General features: G+C 34.6%; 5 protein-coding genes across 9 annotated transcripts in view; 4 read left to right on the plus strand and 1 right to left on the minus strand.

Annotated features, from left to right (window-relative positions):
* LOC139947622 (cyclin-dependent kinase 8-like) overlaps positions 1 to 21476 on the minus strand; it is an 81382-nt gene that overhangs the window by 10621 nt on the left and 49285 nt on the right. The gene's annotated exons all lie outside the window — the stretch shown is intronic.
* LOC139947315 (histamine H2 receptor-like) lies at positions 104 to 1063 on the plus strand. The gene has a single exon (XM_071945212.1). It carries the CDS (start codon positions 104 to 106, stop codon positions 1061 to 1063), a length of 960 nt encoding a protein of 319 aa, XP_071801313.1.
* LOC139946792 (histamine H2 receptor-like) lies at positions 5778 to 6743 on the plus strand. The gene has a single exon (XM_071944493.1). The coding sequence runs from the start codon at positions 5778 to 5780 to the stop codon at positions 6741 to 6743; it is 966 nt and encodes a 321-aa protein (XP_071800594.1).
* On the plus strand, positions 13005 to 13970 carry LOC139946941 (histamine H2 receptor-like). Its single transcript, XM_071944729.1, has one exon. The coding sequence runs from the start codon at positions 13005 to 13007 to the stop codon at positions 13968 to 13970; it is 966 nt and encodes a 321-aa protein (XP_071800830.1).
* Positions 19705 to 20670, plus strand: LOC139946940 (histamine H2 receptor-like). Its single transcript, XM_071944728.1, has one exon. It carries the CDS (start codon positions 19705 to 19707, stop codon positions 20668 to 20670), a length of 966 nt encoding a protein of 321 aa, XP_071800829.1.

Raw genomic sequence — 21476 nt, forward strand, 5'->3', positions numbered from 1 at the left:
TTTGTACAAATCTGATATTCTGTGGGATTCTTTGACTCGTGGATAAACACCAACCATAAAATAAAGTAAATACAATTATTAGGAAAATCTTCTTTGTGACACCATGGATGGAAACGGATCAAGTTTTTTAGGATATTATTGGAAACCGGATAATTGTCAAGATACATTCTGCATTTTTACATTTGTGCTACTTTTAACAACAGAAGCTCCAATTCTGGTTTCAAATTCAGTTTGCCTCATGGTTTTACGTCGTGTCAGAGGAATCCAAGAAACCACCAAGCTGTTTATGATGTCCCTCACACTTTCTGACCTCTGCAATGGGATTTTTCTTGGAATTCCTACTTTGCGTTATTACATGCTCTATCCAAGTGTTGACAGTCTTTTCTGTAAGATCATGCCATTTGTAGCAATAGCATTGTTCACGATAAATGCATCATCAATGGTTATGTTGACAATTGATCGATTCTTAGCCATTACCTACTCACTGCACTATCCCAGGCTGATGACACTTAAAAGGTCAAAGGTCATGGTCACACTGGTATGGAGTTTGACCATAATGCTATACTCTGCCTGGTGTATTTTACATTTACATTTGGTAGGTATCCAAAGTGATCAGAACGAGTTCCTCGAGCATGTATTTGTTTGTGCATCGCTTCACCCTGTTCTGATAATTATAATCTCTGCAATTCTTGGAGTTTCACTTGGAACCATCCTGATACTTTATGCGTTCATTCTGAAAGTTGCTCAACATCAGGCACGACTCATCGCTGCTCAGAGTACCATCGGTAACATTGAAGGGAGACAGAATGTTCCAGGGCCGATCAGTACAAAGTCTGCTACCACTGTCATCATTATAACAGGCACTGCTTGTCTCTACTGGATTCCTGGATTTATCGTTATGTCATTAGCCTTAATCACTGATCAAGTACCGCCTAAAAATAGTTATTTAATAGCTGCTTCTCTATTCAGCTGCAGCAGTTGGTTAAATTGCATCATCTACTACTGGAGGAACAGGGAATTTAAGCAAGCACTGCACAACCTTAGACCATCATGCTGTCACTGACTGTAGATATACAGTTCGACATTGAACCTATCCTGCATTTCAAAGTGCTTGGTTACTATTGTAACTGTTACCTTTTTTTCATAACATAGTTTTGTTACGAAATAATAATAACAATAACATGCATTTATATAGCGCTTAATACAAGGTTTCTAAGCTCTGAACAGGAAGTGTATGATAACAAAAGAAAGACAATTAAAAGTGGGATGAAATAGCAGAGACTGAACAGACTAGTTGGATTTAAATAAGTGTGTTTTTAGAGCAGTTTTAAATGAGTCCAGTGAAGTTGAGGCACGGATATGAACGGAAGATTGTTCCAAAGAGTTGGAGTGGCAATTGAGAAGGAGCGGTTTCCATAGCGAGAGTGTTACGACATTTTGATGGAGGATAAACATTTTTGAGATTTCAATGTTAAAAAAATGTTATAATATCTGATTTAGTTTGAATGTGGTTGTTTATTGCAACCAAACTTTGAAGTTATATTGTGCTTTACATGTATGTCATTTAATCAATGAGTTTTATTTAAAGACACAATGCAATAAATAGGCTGTGAGACAACAAATAATTATTTTTTTCAAAACTTGATGAACCTAAGCCGAGGTGAAAAATTTGAATTTTTTTAAAAGCATTTAATATTAAAGGCACTGGACACCTTTGGTAATTGTCACAGACCAGTCTTCTCACTTGGTGTACATGTATCTAAACATATGCACAAAATAACAATCTGCTCTCAGATTTCGAGACCTCAAAATCCTAATTCTGAAATTCTGAAATCTAGACTACACTGGCAAGCTACCAGTGTAATCTAGATTTCAAGCCGTCCAATTAACTAAATCTTACCGTGGCGGGCGCGCTTTGGCGATTCAACCGCGCGTAGTACACTATCCAGAATCAAGCACCATAGTCTTGGGCCAAGACTACTGTGACTCATTCATCATGGTATCTTCCAGTATAAAAGGATGCAATTCAACCAAAAGACTGTATTGAACAACCCCTTTGTTGCTATGAAAGTTGCCATCTTGTAGGGCAGGCCGTATGCGCGTCAAAACGCGTATATTAATGAAGAATGCAGCATTCACGGTTCGGTTTCTATGGCACACGCATGCATAAGCACATGCACACGCACATGCTTACAGACGCCATGTTGTACGGCACATATTTGAATGGTGACGTCTATTAGTTGCTGCTGAGTAGAGTAACAGCTCTCACAGAAACATTTTTAGGTGGTGTTGTACACAAATTATGAAAGCTAATTTAAAAATTATGAATGCTAATGATTTATAAGCATTCATAGATTTTACAGCACAACCTAACAAATGTTTATGCTATTTCAATTACTCTACTCAGTGGCAACTATTGGTTGAATTTCATCATCTACCTATACTACTGGAGATACAGGGAGTTTAAGCAAGCACTGCACAACTTTAAATCATCAAGCTGTCATTGACTTCACAAGATAATCTAAATCTATCATGCATTTAAAGTGCTTTGTATAACAATATATTGGAACCAACTATCTGTTACGAAACTATTATGCGTTTCGTTACGAAAGAATTTCGTCAACAAAAAGGGAGTTTTAGGATATTTTGATTGAGCTTTTAATGACAGGCAGTTCACAATGATGGAACAGAAATTAGCGGTATGGGTTTAGTTAAAAATTATTTCTTGTTCAGAATTTGTAAATTTGACAAATTTTGCAGCACAATAAAATCTATTACATTTGTATTACAATTATTTGATTAAAATTATTTAGTATGGTGCAATTTCCAATAAAATGACAAAGATACATTTGATGTTTATCTGTTAAAGATGGTGGGCCAGAAACTATTGATAAGTGGATGAACAAAGTGTTTATTGGGATTTCCTTTAATTGATTAAGGTGTGTGTCAGCAGAAATTTGACACACATTCTGTTTTATTTAAAACCTTTCTCAATTGAGAAGGCTGTTTGGAACAGGTCGTGACAAAAACATTAGATCTTTCATTGATGTTGATTTCATTTAAAGGGACACGTTGGTAATTACTCAAAATAATTATAACCATAAAACCTTATTTGGTAACAAGTAATGGGGAGCTGTTGATCTTTGAGAAATGGATCCCTCTGAAGTAACATACATGTAGTGTTTGAGAAAGAATTAATTTTCTACAAATTTGATTTCGAGACCACAGATTTAGAACTTGAGGTCTCGAAATCAAGCATCTGATAGCACAAAACTTTGTGTGACAAGGGTGTTTTTTCTTTCATTATTATCTCCCAACTTCAATGACCAATTGAGCTCAAATGTTCACAGGTTTGTTATTTTATGCATATGTTGAGATACACGAAGTGAGAAGACTGGTCTTTGACAATTACCAATAGTGTCCACTGTCTTTAATGCCAGTTAATTAATTCAAGGTTAAAATTAAGACATAACAAACAAAAATAGCCTTTAAAAGCAGTGGACACTATTGGTTATTACTAAAAATAATTATTATCATAAAACCTATCTTGGTTACGAGTAATGGGGAGAGGTTGATAGTATAAAACATTGTGAGAAACAGCTCCCTCTGAAGTGACATATTTTTTGAGAAAGAAGTATGTTCTGCAAATTTGATTTTGAGACCTCAGATTTAGAATTTGAGGTTTCAAAATCAAGCATCTGAATAAAGCACACAACTTCGTGTGACCATGGTGCGACAAATGTGTTTTTTCTTTCATTTCAACTTCGATGACCGATTGCGCTCAAATTTTCACAGGTTTGTTATTTTATGCATATGTTGAGATACACCAACTGTGAAGACTAGTCTTTGACAACTACCAATAGTGTCCAGTGTCTTTAAAGACTTTTCCTGGAATGAAACGCTCAAACTAGCTGCAATTTGTATTGTCAATATCATCACAAAGGGGAACAAAATTACATTGTGGAGAAACATGTCATGAGCATTTGGAATAAACGACCCCTCAGCGCTATTCAATAACTTAACTAATAGCTTGTAATAAATTGCTCAGGAGGAAATAAAAAAATTATGTAGGTGGTAATTAGCACTCGCCTTTAAAATTATATTAATTATTTTTAGATGATCTTCCCATCAAGGGAGCTCGACAAACTCCCACAAGGGGATATAAACACCACTCTGGCAACAGCCAATCTCTCTCATACAAACATTGGTTTAAAGTGATTATGAGTCGCACAAAACATTTTTTTTTAAACGAATACAAGATGATGAATATTCGCATCAAAGAGCTAAATGCGCATAACTCTGCTTTTTGAATACAAATGCAAATTACATTTGTACATGTATCACCTACAAATGTATCCATTAATTACTCAGACAGATACTGAACTACATGATACGATGCTAGACTTTAACTGCGGACTTGCTGTTTCGACTTCAGACGGTTTTGAAATACCTACTGGTTGAGTGTAGACACACACATCATTTAAAATTTAAGGGAGCTCACTCCAAGCTGTTGCACACCGAGGCCTATAAATAACAACAATTCAGACTCAGACACTGGAAGAGTTTTCTACGATTGACTTTCCTGATAAATGGTGCATTGGTCTTGAAAAAGACTTAACATAAAAACGTTTGTACTTGTTCAGACGGTTCTGAAATATCTACATCTGTTGGTTGAGTGGTAGACACACACATCATTTAAAAGTTAAGGGAGCTCACTTCAAGAAAAAGCCAACTGAGGTTGATAAATGTTAGCAGTTCAGACACTGGAAGAGATTTCTACGATTGACTTTCCTGATTGGTCTTGAAAAAAACTTAAAAAAAACGTTTGTACTTGTACAGACGGTTCTGAAATATCTACATCTATTGGTTGAGTGGTAGACACACACAGCATTTAAAAGTTAAGGGAGCTCACTTCAAGAAAAAACACACTGAGGTCGATAAATGTTAGCAGTTCAGACACTGGAAGAGATTTCTACGATTGACTTTCCTGATTGGTCTTGGAAAAAACTTTTAAAAAACGTTTGTACTTGTTCGTTGTATTCAAAATCTGAACTGCTGCTTTAACTGGTAAAGGGTTTCATCGTCATCGCAAAAGGAAAATCCAAGAGACAAATAATAATAATACAAAGCACTTATAGCGTTTAAGAACAAAGCGCTTTACAGGAGACTGGGACAACAAACAAATGAATTAGGATTGGGTGTGGAACAGGAATGTCTTCAGGAGCCGTTTGAATACAGGCATCGAAATCGCCTCTCTTAGACAAGCAGGAAGCTCAATCCACAGATGCGGGGCAGCCATGTCGATCGATGAGCTACATGTATACCCAGTTTTCATTCTTAGTTCTGGGACCAGAAAGCCGAGTATGATCAGCTGATGAGCAGAGTCATTGGGAATAAAATAAGCAGCTCATAATGATACTCATCTATTGCTTCTCTCTACACCGGGATTTACTGAGGAATTCCTGAGTTCAGTTCTTAGACATCTTGGATATACTGTACATTTGTTAGATGCAGGCGATTTTCCTCACTGACATCACGGGAGGAAACCGTTCAGATTCGCTGGAATTTACTTCCAACTGGAGCGTTCATGGATTGTATAAGAGGCAATCTGCTATGAATTGACAATGCTCTGAATAATGTTTTCTTTTTCATCTTCATTGGCAACTGAGAAATCATCAATTTGTACCAAACTAATATTCTGTGGAGTTCTTTGACTCCTGGATAAACATCAACCATAAAGTTAATGTAAACAAAAGGAAAATCTCCTTTGTGACACCATGGATGAAAACGGATCAAGTTTGTCAGCAGTTAATGGGAATGAGAATTGGAAGTTCACAGTTTGTCAAGATGCATTCTGTATTTTAGCATTAGTGGTAGCTTATATAACAGAAGCTCTGATTCTGGTCTTGAATTCAGTTTGCCTCGTGGTTTTACGTCGTGTCAGAGGAGTCCAAGAAACCACCAAGCTGTTTATGATGTCCCTCACACTTTCTGACCTCTGCAATGGGATTTTCTATGGAATTCCCAATATACGATATTACATGTTCTATCCAAGTGTTGACGGTCCGTTCTGTAAAATCATGCCATTTCTATCATTAGCACTATTCACAATAAATGTCCTATCACTGGTGATGTTGACAATAGATCGATTCTTAGCCATAACCTACACGCTGCATTATCCGAGGCTAATGACACTTAAAAGGTCAAAGGTCATGATCCTACTGGTATGGAGTTTGACCATAATGCTATACTCTGCCTGGTGTTGTATTCTATATGTAGGTACCCAAACTGATCAGAACGAGTTCTTTGAGCTTGTTATTCTTTGTTTATGGCTTTACCCATCTCTGGTGTATTTAATCGTTGTAATTCTTGGAGTTTCACTTGGAACAATCCTGATACTTTATGCGTACATTCTGAAAGTTGCTCGATGTCAGGCAAGACTGATCGCTTCTCAGAATATCCTCGGTAACATTGAAGGAAGACAGAATGTTCCAGGGCCGATCAGTACAAAGTCTGCTACCACTGTCATCATTATAACAGGCACTGCTTGCCTCTGCTGGATGCCTTCAGTTATTGTTCTATCAATACAAATCATCAAAGGTCAAATGTTGCCTAAAAATGTTTATGTAATTATTATTTTTCTATTCAGCTGCAGCAGTTGGTTGAATTGCATCATCTACTACTGGAGGAACAGGGAGTTTAAGCAAGCACTGCACAACTTTAAACCATTGTGCTGTCACTGACTAAGACAGTCCGACACCAAACCTACATGACCTATCGTGCAATTCAAAGTGCTTGGTTACTATTGTAACTGTTATCTTTTTACTTTTTTTTTAAAGAAGAAAAGTGTTAAGACATTTTGATGGAGGATACATTTTTTGAGATTTCAATGTTAAAAAAATGTTTTAATATTTGATTTAGTTTGAACGTGGTAATGTCATTGCATTTCAGATGATTTCAGGAGATACATATATAGCACAAAATGTGCAACATTTAAAAAATATTTTAATAATCATTATAGTTGGTTGGATTCCAGGCGGATTCTTTCTGCTTTTGTTTTTTGTGCTTTATAAATTTCTCTTTATTATTATTATTAATATATCTGATTTTGTTTGAATGTGGTAATGTCATTGCATTTCAGATGTTGCAACGGTTATATTTTGTGTAGTTCAGGAGATACGTACATGTACAGCACAAAATGTGCAATATTTGAAAAATATTTTAATATCTAATTTTGTTTGAATGTGGTAATGTCATGGCAACCAAACTTTGAAGTTATATTGTGCTTTGTGTCATTTAATCAATGATTTTTATTTAAAGGCAATGCAAATAACAGCCTTTGAGACAACAAAGTAATAATTTTTTTCACAACTTTTTTTTTGACATAATGATGAACCTAAGCTGAAGTGAAAAATGTGAAAAAAATTGAAAATTGTAAAAAGCATTATTAGAGGGTTCTGCTTCTGTGACATCACTATGGCATAATAATGTGATTTGTTTTCAAAAGGGTTGATGTCAAGGAAGATTTAATCCACTATAACAATCTTTAAATTCCTTTTTATTTTGCCACAATAACCTATTATAATGCTTTATAACTTTTTTAAAGAAATTTCACTGCAAATTCTGATTTCGACCTGACTTTTTCAGTCAGCCTCGCCATTAATCCTTTGTTGTTGTTGTTGTTGTTGTTGTTGTTGTTTTGTTCTTTCTTTCTTCTTTCTTTGTATTGTTCTTGTACAGTACTTTGATCTTTGGTTAAGGCACTACATGTATATAAATACCTTTATTATTATTATTATTATTATTATTGTTATTGTTATTGTTATTGTTATTGTTATTGTTATTGTTATTGTTATTGTTATTGTTATTGTTATTGTTATTGTTATTGTTATTGTTATTGTTATTGTTATTGTTATTGTTATTGTTATTGTTATTGTTATTGTTATTGTTATTGTTATTGTTATTGTTATTGTTATTGTTATTGTTATTGTTATTGTTATTGTTATTGTTATTGTTATTGTTATTGTTATTGTTATTGTTATTGTTATTGTTATTGTTATTGTTATTGTTATTGTTATTGTTATTGTTATTGTTATTGTTATTGTTATTGTTATTGTTATTGTTATTGTTATTGTTATTGTTATTGTTATTGTTATTGTTATTATTATTATTATTATTATTATTATTATTATTATTATTATTATTATTATTATTAATGTGAAGTAAAAGTCAAATTTGGTACACAATTTTGACAAAATTGCTATTGATGACGATGCTCATCAGATATGATTTTTTGACGTATTATATTTGACTTATAGTGCAATTCAATCTGTGAATATGTAATCGTGATGACAGATGACAGAGTATCGATGCTATCTACAGGTTTATATCTATTAGTATTAATGTCTAACAAATTTCATTGTTTTTTAAAATAATTTGTTTTAAGTAACTTTCAGTGTAATAGAAGGTGTTTTGATCGCTAGCCTGATCACCCACAAAATATTACAAAATATTACAAAAAAAACAACAATTTTTTTTAGTTTCAAAATATCTAGACTCAATGACTTCATCACCGTACTAATGATTGCAAAATAAAGTCACGTGCATCAAACTGGCTCCTTCATGACTACAACTGTGTGTACTCAACCAGAAAATTGCTGACACCACACTCTCAATAATGATAAAATTTAATCCAACAATGGATCAGTACAAAGTCTGATACCAATGTGATCATTATAACGGGCATTGCTTCATCATGGTATCCTCCAGTATACATGGTGTCTCAAAAAAACACTATACACTTTTGAAACGGCTGCCGATAAAAAAATATATGATTCTGAGAGAAAAGGTTTATACACGTATGTATGGATAGCTTATGGACTCAACTTTCATATGACACCAAAAAGTCTGAAAATAATTCATGCTTGGGTGACCACTGCTCACTTACGAATAAGTAGCCGACATCTTGGCGGGAATTTTGTAAGCTCCAAAGGACTTACCTCTCACAAATTGGAAGGCTAATTACTCGCAACCAATCATGAATTATTTTCAGACTTTTTTTGTGCCATATGACAATGTATGAAAGTTGAATCCATAAGCTATCCATACATAACCTTTTCCCCCCAAATCATATATTTGTTTATCGCCAGCCGTTTCAAAAGTTTATAGTTTTTTTGAGACACACGGTAGTACATTGTAGATGATGCAATTCAACAAAAAGACTGTATCGAATAACTCCTTTGTTGCTATGAAAGTTGCTATCTTGTAGGTCTGGCTGTATTCCCTTCTCAACGCGTACACTAATACAGCACGCAGCATTCCTGGTTCTACGGCACACGCTCGCACACGCACACGCTTACAGACGGCAATTTGTAGGGCAGGTATTTGAATAGGGACGCCATAATCGATACGGTCTACAGTTGCTGCCAAGTAGAGTAACAGCAATTTAAAAAAAAACATTTTTAGGTTGTGTTGTAAAAAACAAATTGGAATGCTAGTGTAAAAATTATGAATGCTAATGATAAGCATTCATAATTTTTACAGCACAACCTAACAACTGTTTATCTTATTTATGTTACTCTTCTCAATGGCAACTATTGGTTGAATTGCATCATCTACATACATGTACTACTGGAGATACAGGGAGTTTAAGCAAGCACTGCACAACTTTAAATCATCATGCTGTCACTGACTTCACAAGATAATCTAAATCTATCATGCATTTCAAACTGCTTTGTATCTACAATATATTGTAACCAACTATCTGTTACGAAACTATTATGCGTTTCGTTACGAAAGCATTTCATCAACAAAAAGGGAGTTTAAGGATAGTTGATTGAGCTTTTGATGACAGGCATGTTCACAATGATGGAACAGAAATAAGCGGGATGGGTTAAGTTAAAGATTATTTCTAGTTTAGAATTTTCAATTTTGATAAATTTTGCAGCACAATAAATGCACAAACAAATCTATTACATTTGTATTAAGATTATTTGATTATTATTATTTGATATGGTGCAATTTCCAATAAAATTACAAAGATACATTTGATGTTTATCTGTTAAAGATGGTGGACCAGAAACTATTGATAAGTGGATGAACAAAGTGTTTGTTGGGATTTCCTTTAATTGATTAAGGTGTGTGTCAGCAGAAATTTGACACACATTCTGTTTTATTTAAAACCTTTCTCAATTGAGAAGGCCTTTTGGAACAGGTCGTGACAAAAACGTTAGATCTTTCATTGATGTGGATTTCATTTAAAGGGACACGTTGGTAATTACTCAAAATAATTATTACCATAAAACCTTATTTGGTAACAAGTAATGGGGAGCTGTTGATCTTTGAGAAATGGATCCCTCTGAAGTAACATACATGTAGTGTTTGAGAAAGAATTAATTTTCTACAAATTTGATTTCGAGACCACAGATTTAGAACTTGAGGTCTCGAAATCAAGCATCTGATAGCACAAAACTTTGTGTGACAAGGGTGTTTTTTCTTTCATTATTATCTCCCAACTTCAACGACCAATTGAGCTCAAATGTTCACAGGTTTGTTATTTTATGCATATGTTGAGATACACGAAGTGAGAAGACTGGTCTTTGACAATTACCAATAGTGTCCACTGTCTTTAATGCCAGTTAATTAATTCAAGGTTAAAATTAAGACATAACAAACAAAACTAGCCTTTAAAAGCAGTGGACACTATTGGTTATTACTAAAAATAATTATTATCATAAAACCTATCTTGGTTACGAGTAATGGGGAGAGGTTGATAGTATAAAACATTGTGAGAAACAGCTCCCTCTGAAGTGACATATTTTTTGAGAAAGAAGTATGTTCTGCAAATTTGATTTTGAGACCTCAGATTTAGAATTTGAGGTTTCAAAATCAAGCATCTGAATAAAGCACACAACTTCGTGTGACCATGGTGCGACAAATGTGTTTTTTCTTTCATTGATATCTCGCAACTTCGATGACCGATTGAGCTCAAATTTTCACAGGTTTGTTATTTTATGCATATGTTGAGATACACCAACTGTGAAGACTATTCTTTGACAACTACCAATAGTGTCCAGTGTCTTTAAAGACTTTTCCTGGAATGAAACGCTCAAATTAGCTGCAATTTGTATTGTCAATATCATCACAAAGGGGAACAAAATTACATTGTGGAGAAACATGTCATGAGCATTTGGAATAAACGACCCCTCAGCGCTATTCAATAGCTTAACTAATAGCTTGTAATAATATTTAGTAGTAAATTGCTCAGGAGGAAATAAAAAAATTATGTAGGTGGTAATTAGCACTCGCCTTTAAAATTATATTAATTATTTTTAGATGATCTTCCCATCAAGGGAGCTCGACAAACTCCCACAAGGGGATATAAACACCACTCTGGCAACAGCCAATCTCTCTCATACAAAAAATTGGTTTAAAGTGATTATGAGTCGCACAAAACATTTTTTTTTAAACGAATACAAGATGATGAATATTCGCATCAAAGAGCTAATTGCGCATAACTTTGCTTTTTGAATACAAATGCAAATTACATTTGTACAAGTATCACCTACAAATTTATCCATTAATTTTTAATTACTCAGACTGATACTGAACTAAATGATACGATGCTAGACTATAACTGCGGACTTGCTGTTTCGACTTCAGACGGTTTTGAAATACCTACTGGTTGAGTGTAGACACACACATCATTTAAAATTTAAGGGAGCTCACTCCAAGCTGTTGCACACCGAGGCCTATAAATAACAACAATTCAGACTCAGACACTGGAAGAGTTTTCTACGATTGACTTTCCTGATAAATGGTGCATTGGTCTTGAAAAAGACTTAACATAAAAACGTTTGTACTTGTTCAGACGGTTCTGAAATATCTACATCTGTTGGTTGAGTGGTAGACACACACATCATTTAAAAGTTAAGGGAGCTCACTTCAAGAAAAAGCCAACTGAGGTCGATAAATGTTAGCAGTTCAGACACTGGAAGAGTTTTCTACGATTGACTTTCCTGATAACTGGTATATTGGTCTTGAAAAAGACTTTAAAAAAACGTTTGTACTTGTACAGACGGTTCTTAAATATCTACATCTATTGGTTGAGTGGTAGACACACACAGCATTTAAAAGTTAAGGGAGCTCACTTCAAGAAAAAACACACTGAGGTCGATAAATGTTAGCAGTTCAGACACTGGAAGAGATTTCTACGATTGACTTTCCTGATTGGTCTTGAACAAAACTTTTAAAAAACGATTGTACTTGTTCGTTGTATTCAAAATCTGAACTGCTGCTTTAACTGGTAAAGGGTTTCATCGTCATCGCAAAAGGAAAATCCAAGAGACAAATAATAATAATACAAAGCACTTATAGCGTTTAAGAACAAAGCGCTTTACAGGAGACTGGGACAACAAACAAATGAATTAGGATTGGGTGTGGAACAGGAATGTCTTCAGGAGACGTTTGAATACAGGCATCGAAATCGCCTCTCTTAGACAAGCAGGAAGCTCAATCCACAGATGCGGGGCAGCCATGTCGATCGATGAGCTACATGTATACCCAGTTTTCATTCTTAGTTCTGGGACCAGAAAGCCGAGTCTGATCAGCTGATGAGCAGAGTCATTGGGAATAAAATAAGCAGCTCATAATGATACTCATCTATTGCTTCTCTCTACACCGGGATTTACTGAGGAATTCCTGAGTTCAGTTCTTAGACATCTTGGATATACTGTACATTTGTTAGATGCAGGCGATTTTCCTCACTGACATCACGGGAGGAAACCGTTCAGATTCGCTGGAATTTACTTCCAACTGGAGCGTTCATGGATTGTATCTGCTATGAATTGACAATGCTCTGAATAATGTTTTCTTTTTCATCTTCATTGGCAACTGAGAAATCATCAATTTGTACCAAACTAATATTCTGTGGGGTTCTTTGACTCCTGGATAAACACCAACCATAAAGTTAATGTAAACAAAAGGAAAATCTCCTTTGTGACACCATGGATGAAAACGGATCAAGTTTGTCAGCAGTTAATGGGAATGAGAATTGGAAGTTCACAGTTTGTCAAGATGCATTCTGTATTTTCGCATTAGTGGTAGCTTATATAATAGAAGCCCTGATTCTGGTCTTGAATTCAGTTTGCCTCGTGGTTTTACGTCGTGTCAGAGGAGTCCAAGAAACCACCAAGCTGTTTATGATGTCCCTCACACTTTCTGATCTCTGCAATGGGATTTTCCTTGGAATTCCCAATATACGTTATTACATGTTCTATCCAAGTGTTGACGGTCCGTTCTGTAAAATCATGCCATTTCTAACATTAGCACTATTCACAATAAATGTCCTATCACTGGTGATGTTGACAATAGATCGATTCTTAGCCATAACCTACTCACTGCATTATCCGAGGCTAATGACACTTAAAAGGTCAAAGGTCATGATCCTACTGGTATGGAGTTTGACCATAATGCTATACTCTGCCTGGTGTTGTATTTTATATGTAGGTACCCAAACTGATCAGAACGAGTTCTTTGAGCTTGTTATTCTTTGTTTATGGCTTTACCCATCTCTGGTGTATTTAATCGTTGTAATTCTTGGAGTTTCACTTTCAACAATCCTGATACTTTATGCGTACATTCTGAAAGTTGCTCGATGTCAGGCAAGACTGATCGCTTCTCAGAATATCCTCGGTAACATTGAAGGAAGACAGAATGTTCCAGGGCCGATCAGTACAAAGTCTGCTACCACTGTCATCATTATAACAGGCACTGCTTGCCTCTGTTGGATTCCTTTAATTATCGTTTTATCAATACAAATCATCAAAGGTCAAATGTTGCCTAAAAATGTTTATTTAATTGTTACATTTCTATTCAGCAGCAACAGTTGGTTGAATTGCATCATCTACTACTGGAGGAACAGGGAGTTTAAGCAAGCACTGCACAACTTTAAATTATCATGCTGTCACTGACTAAGACAGTCCGACACCGAACCTACATGACCTATCGTGCAATTCAAAGTGCTTGGTTACTATTGTAACTGTTATCTTTTTTTCTTTTTTTTTAAAGAAGAAAAGTGTTAAGACATTTTGATGGAGGATACATTTTTTGAGATTTCAATGTTAAAAAAATGTTTTAATATTTGATTTAGTTTGAACGTGGTAATGTCATTGCATTTCAGATGATTTCAGGAGATACATATATAGCACAAAATGTGCAACATTTAAAAAATATTTTAATAATCATTATAGTTGGTTGGATTCGAGGCAGATTCTTTCTGCTTTTGTTTTTGTGCTTTATAAATTTCTCTTTATTATTATTATTAATATATCTGATTTTGTTTGAATGTGGTAATGTCATGGCAACCAAACTTTGAAGTTATACTGTGCTTTATGTCATTTAATCAATGAGTTTTATTTAAAGACAATGCAAATAACAGACTTTGAGACAACAAAGTAATAATTTTTTTCACAACTTTTTTTTTTGACATAATGATGAACTTAAGCAGAAGTGAAAAATGTGAAAAATGTGAAAATTGTAAAAAGCATTATTAGAGGGTTCTGCTTCTGTGACATCACTATGGCATAATAATGTGATTTGTTTTCAAAAGGGTAGATGTCAAGGAAGATTTAATCCACAATAACGATCTTTAAATTCCTTTTTATTTTGCCACAATAACCTATTATAATGCTTTATAACTTTTTTAAAGAATTTCACTTCAAATTCTGATTTCGACCTGACTTTTTCAGTCAGCCTCGCCATTAATCCTTTGTTGTTGTTGTTGTTGTTGTTGTTGTTGTTGTTGTTGTTGTTGTTGTTGTTGTTGTTTTGTTTTTTCTTTCTTCTTTCTTTGTATTGTTCTTGTACAGTACTTTGATCTTTGGTTAAGGCACTACATGTTTATAAATACCTTTATTATTATTATTATTATTATTATTATTAATGTGAAGTAAAAGTCAAATTTGATACACAATTTTGACAAAATTGTTGTTGATGACGATGCTCATCAGATATGATTTTTTGACGTATTATATTTGACTTATAGTGCAATTCAATCTGTGAATATGTAATCGTGATGACAGATGACAGAGTATCGATGCCATCTACAGGTTTATATCTATTAGTATTAATGTCTAACAAATTTCATTGTTTTTTAAAATAATTTGTTTTAAGTAACTTTCAGTGTAATAGAAGGTGTTTTGATCGCTAGCCTGATCACCCACAAAATATTACAAAATATTACAAAAAAACAACAATTTTTTTTTAGTTTCAAAATATCTAGACTCAATGACGTCATCATCGTACCAATGATTGCAAAATAAAGTCATGTGCATCAAACTGGCTCCTTCATGACTACAACTGTGTGTACTCAACCAGAAAATTACTGACACCACACTCTCAATAATGATATAATTTAATCCAACAATGGATCAGTACAAAGTCTGATACCAATGTGATCATTATAACGGGCACTGCTTCATCATGGTATCCTCCAGTACTCAGGGTGTCTCAAAAAACAATAAACTCTTTTGAAACGGCTGCCGATAAAAAAAATATATGATTCTGAGAGAACAGGTCTATACACGAATGTATGGATAGCTTATAGATTCAACTTTCATATTACACCAAAAAGTCTGAAAATAATTCATGCTTGGGTGACCACTGCTCACTTACGAATAAGTAGCCGACATCTTGGCGGGAATTTTGTAAGCTCCAAAGGACTTACCTCTCACAAATTGGAAGGCTAATTACTCGCAACCAATCATGAATTGTTTTCAGACTTTTTTTGTGCCATATGACAATGTATGAAAGTTGAATCCATAAGCTATCCATACATAAACTTTTCCCCCCAAATCATATATTTGTTTATCGCCAGCCATTTCAAAAGTTTATAGTTTTTTGAGACACACGGTAGTACATTGTAGATGATGCAATTCAACAAATAGACTGTATCGAATAACTCCTTTGTTGCTATGAAAGTTGCTATCTTGTAGGTCTGGCTGTATTCCCTTCTCAACGCGTACACTAATACAGCACGCAGCATTCCTGGTTCTACGGCACACGCTCGCACACGCACACGCTTACAGACGGCAATTTGTAGGGCAGGTATTTGAATAGGGACGCCATAATCGATACTGTCCACAGTTGCTGCCAAGTAGAGCAACAGCAATTAAAAAACAAAAATTTGGGGGTTGTGTTGTCAAAAAAATTGGAATGCTAGTGTAAACATTACGAATGCTAATGATAAGCATTCATAATTTTTACAGCACAACCAAACAAATGTTTATACTATTTCAATTACTCTACTCAGTGGCAACTATTGGTTGAATTTCATCATCTACCTATACTACTGGAGATACAGGGAGTTTAAGCAAGCACTGCACAACTTTAAATCATCATGCTGTCATTGACTTCACAAGATAATCTAAATCTATCATGCATTTAAAGTGCTTTGTATAACAATATATTGGAACCAACTATCTGTTACGAAACTATTATGTGTTTCGTTACGAAAGAATTTCGTCAACAAAAAGGGAGTTTTAGGATATTTTGATTGAGCTTTTAATGACAGGCAGTTCACAATGATGGAACAGAAATTAGCGGTATGGGTTTAGTTAAAAATTATTTCTTGTTCAGAATTTGTAAATTTGACAAATTTTGCAGCACAATCAAATCTATTACATTTGTATTACAATTATTTGATTAAAATTATTTAGTATGGTGCAATTTCCAATAAAATGACAAAGATACATTTGATATTTATCTGTTAAAGATGGTCGACCAGAAATTATTGATGAAGTGGATGAACAAAGTGTTTATTGGGATTTCCTTTAATTGATTAAGGTGTGTGTCAGCAGAAATTTGACACACATTCTGTTTTATTTAAAACCTTTCTCAATTGAGAAGGCTTTTTGGAACAGGTCGTGACAAAAACGTTAGATCTTTCATTGATGTGGATTTCATTTAAAGGGACACGTTGGTAATTACTCAAAATAATTATTAGCAAAAAACCTTATTTGGTAACAAGTAATGGGGAGCTGTTGATCTGTGAGAAATGGATCCCTCTGAAGTAACATAGTGTTTAGGAAAGAATTAATTTTCTACGAATTTGATTTCGAGACTACAGATTTAGAACTTGAGGTCTCGAAATCAAGCATCTGATAGCACAAAACTTTGTGTGACAAGGGTGTTTTTTCTTTCATTATTATCTCCCAACTTCAACGACCAATTGAGCTCAAATGTTCACAGGTTGATTATTTTATGCATATGTTGAGATACACAAAGTGAGAAGACTGGTCTTTGACAATTACCAATAGTGTACACTGTCTTTAATGCCAGTTAATTAATTCAAGGTTAAAATTAAGACATAACAAACAAAACTAGCCTTTAAAAGCAGTGGACACTATTGGTTATTACTAAAAATAATTATTATCATAAAACCTATCTTGGTTACGAGTAATGGGGAGAGGTTGATAGTATAAAACATTGTGAGAAACAGCTCCCTCTGAAGTGACATATTTTTTGAGAAAGAAGTATGTTCTGCAAATTTGATTTTGAGACCTCAGATTTAGAATTTGAGGTTTCAAAATCAAGCATCTGAATAAAGCACACAACTTCGTGTGACCATGGTGCGACAAATGTGTTTTTTCTTTCATTGATATCTCGCAACTTCGATGACCGATTGAGCTCAAATTTTCACAGGTTTGTTATTTTATGCATATGTTGAGATACACCAACTGTGAAGACTATTCTTTGACAACTACCAATAGTGTCCAGTGTCTTTAAAGACTTTTCCTGGAATGAAACGCTCAAATTAGCTGCAATTTGTATTGTCAATATCATCACAAAGGGGAACAAAATTACATTGTGGAGAAACATGTCATGAGCATTTGGAATAAACGACCCCTCAGCGCTATTCAATAGCTTAACTAATAGCTTGTAATAATATTTAGTAGTAAATTGCTCAGGAGGAAATAAAAAAATTATGTAGGTGGTAATTAGCACTCGCCTTTAAAATTATATTAATTATTTTTAGATGATCTTCCCATCAAGGGAGCTCGACAAACTCCCACAAGGGGATATAAACACCACTCTGGCAACAGCCAATCTCTCTCATACAAAAAATTGGTTTAAAGTGATTATGAGTCGCACAAAACATTTTTTTTTAAACGAATACAAGATGATGAATATTCGCATCAAAGAGCTAATTGCGCATAACTTTGCTTTTTGAATACAAATGCAAATTACATTTGTACAAGTATCACCTACAAATTTATCCATTAATTTTTAATTACTCAGACTGATACTGAACTAAATGATACGATGCTAGACTATAACTGCGGACTTGCTGTTTCGACTTCAGACGGTTTTGAAATACCTACTGGTTGAGTGTAGACACACACATCATTTAAAATTTAAGGGAGCTCACTCCAAGCTGTTGCACACCGAGGCCTATAAATAACAACAATTCAGACTCAGACACTGGAAGAGTTTTCTACGATTGACTTTCCTGATAAATGGTGCATTGGTCTTGAAAAAGACTTAACATAAAAACGTTTGTACTTGTTCAGACGGTTCTGAAATATCTACATCTGTTGGTTGAGTGGTAGACACACACATCATTTAAAAGTTAAGGGAGCTCACTTCAAGAAAAAGCCAACTGAGGTCGATAAATGTTAGCAGTTCAGACACTGGAAGAGTTTTCTACGATTGACTTTCCTGATAACTGGTATATTGGTCTTGAAAAAGACTTTAAAAAAACGTTTGTACTTGTACAGACGGTTCTTAAATATCTACATCTATTGGTTGAGTGGTAGACACACACAGCATTTAAAAGTTAAGGGAGGTCACTTCAAGAAAAAACACACTGAGGTCGATAAATGTTAGCAGTTCAGACACTGGAAGAGATTTCTACGATTGACTTTCCTGATTGGTCTTGAAAAAAACTTTTAAAAAACGATTGTACTTGTTCGTTGTATTCAAAATCTGAACTGCTGCTTTAACTGGTAAAGGGTTTCATCGTCATCGCAAAAGGAAAATCCAAGAGACAAATAATAATAATACAAAGCACTTATAGCGTTTAAGAACAAAGCGCTTTACAGGAGACTGGGACAACAAACAAATGAATTAGGATTGGGTGTGGAACAGGAATGTCTTCAGGAGACGTTTGAATACAGGCATCGAAATCGCCTCTCTTAGACAAGCAGGAAGCTCAATCCACAGATGCGGGGCAGCCATGTCGATCGATGAGCTACATGTATACCCAGTTTTCATTCTTAGTTCTGGGACCAGAAAGCCGAGTCTGATCAGCTGATGAGCAGAGTCATTGGGAATAAAATAAGCAGCTCATAATGATACTCATCTATTGCTTCTCTCTACACCGGGATTTACTGAGGAATTCCTGAGTTCAGTTCTTAGACATCTTGGATATACTGTACATTTGTTAGATGCAGGCGATTTTCCTCACTGACATCACGGGAGGAAACCGTTCAGATTCGCTGGAATTTACTTCCAACTGGAGCGTTCATGGATTGTATCTGCTATGAATTGACAATGCTCTGAATAATGTTTTCTTTTTCATCTTCATTGGCAACTGAGAAATCATCAATTTGTACCAAACTAATATTCTGTGGGGTTCTTTGACTCCTGGATAAACACCAACCATAAAGTTAATGTAAACAAAAGGAAAATCTCCTTTGTGACACCATGGATGAAAACGGATCAAGTTTGTCAGCAGTTAATGGGAATGAGAATTGGAAGTTCACAGTTTGTCAAGATGCATTCTGTATTTTCGCATTAGTGGTAGCTTATATAATAGAAGCTCTGATTCTGGTCTTGAATTCAGTTTGCCTCGTGGTTTTACGTCGTGTCAGAGGAGTCCAAGAAACCACCAAGCTGTTTATGATGTCCCTCACACTTTCTGATCTCTGCAATGGGATTTTCCTTGGAATTCCCAATATACGTTATTACATGTTCTATCCAAGTGTTGACGGTCCGTTCTGTAAAATCATGCCATTTCTAACATTAGCACTATTCACAATAAATGTCCTATCACTGGTGATGTTGACAATAGATCGATTCTTAGCCATAACCTACTCACTGCATTATCCGAGGCTAATGACACTTAAAAGGTCAAAGGTCATGATCCTACTGGTATGGAGTTTGACCATAATGCTATACTCTGCCTGGTGTTGTATTCTATATGTAGGTACCCAAACTGATCAGAACGAGTTCTTTGAGCTTGTTATTCTTTGTTTATGGCTTTACCCATCTCTGGTGTATTTAATCGTTGTAATTCTTGGAGTTTCACTTTCAACAATCCTGATACTTTATGCGTACATTCTGAAAGTTGCTCGATGTCAGGCAAGACTGATCGCTTCTCAGAATATCCTCGGTAACATTGAAGGAAGACAGAATGTTCCAGGGCCGATCAGTACAAAGTCTGCTACCACTGTCATCATTATAACAGGCACTGCTTGCCTCTGTTGGATTCCTTTGATTATCGTTTTATCAATACAAATCATCAAAGGTCAAATGTTGCCTAAAAATGTTTATTTAATTGTTACATTTCTATTCAGCAGCAACAGTTGGTTGAATTGCATCATCTACTACTGGAGGAACAGGGAGTTTAAGCAAGCACTGCACAACTTTAAATTATCATGCTGTCACTGACTAAGACAGTCCGACACCGAACCTACATGACCTATCGTGCAATTCAAAGTGCTTGGTTACTATTGTAACTGTTATCTTTTTTCTTTTTTTTTAAAGAAGAAAAGTGTTAAGACATTTTGATGGAGGATACATTTTTTGAGATTTCATAGTTAAAAAAATGTTTTAATATTTGATTTAGTTTGAACGTGGTAATGTCATTGCATTTCAGATGATTTCAGGAGATACATATATAGCACAAAATGTGCAACATTTAAAAAATATTTTAATAACCATTATAGTTGGTTGGATTCGAGGCGGATTCTTTCTGCTTTTGTTTTTGTGCTTTATAAATTTCTCTTTATTATTATTATTAATATATCTGATTTTGTTTGAATGTGGTAATGTCATTGCATTTCAGATGTTGCAACAGTTATATTTTGTGTAGTTCAGGAGATACGTACATGTACAGCACAAAATGTGCAATATTTGAAAAATATTTTAATATCTAATTTTGTTTGAATGTGGTAATGTCATGGCAACCAAACTTTGAAGTTATATTGTGCTTTGTGTCATTTAATCAATGAGTTTTATTTAAAGACAATGCAAATAACAGACTTTGAGACAACAAAGTAATAATTTTTTTCACAACTTTTTTTTTTGACATAATGATGAACCTAAGCTGAAGTGAAAAATGTGAAAAAAATTGAAAATTGTAAAAAGCATTATTAGAGGGTTCTGCTTCTGTGACATCACTATGGCATAATAATGTGATTTGTTTTCAAAAGGGTAGATGTCAAGGAAGATTTAATCCACTATAACAATCTTTA

Source organism: Asterias amurensis, chromosome 14 (genome assembly GCF_032118995.1).
Source record: "Asterias amurensis chromosome 14, ASM3211899v1".
Classification (NCBI taxonomy): domain Eukaryota; kingdom Metazoa; phylum Echinodermata; class Asteroidea; order Forcipulatida; family Asteriidae; genus Asterias; species Asterias amurensis.

Coding starts and splice junctions, on each gene's coding strand:
- LOC139946792 (XM_071944493.1), top strand. CDS start 5,778: ATGGATGAAAACGGATCAAGTTTGTCAGCAGTTAATGGGAATGAGAAT.
- LOC139946940 (XM_071944728.1), top strand. CDS start 19,705: ATGGATGAAAACGGATCAAGTTTGTCAGCAGTTAATGGGAATGAGAAT.
- LOC139946941 (XM_071944729.1), top strand. CDS start 13,005: ATGGATGAAAACGGATCAAGTTTGTCAGCAGTTAATGGGAATGAGAAT.
- LOC139947315 (XM_071945212.1), top strand. CDS start 104: ATGGATGGAAACGGATCAAGTTTTTTAGGATATTATTGGAAACCGGAT.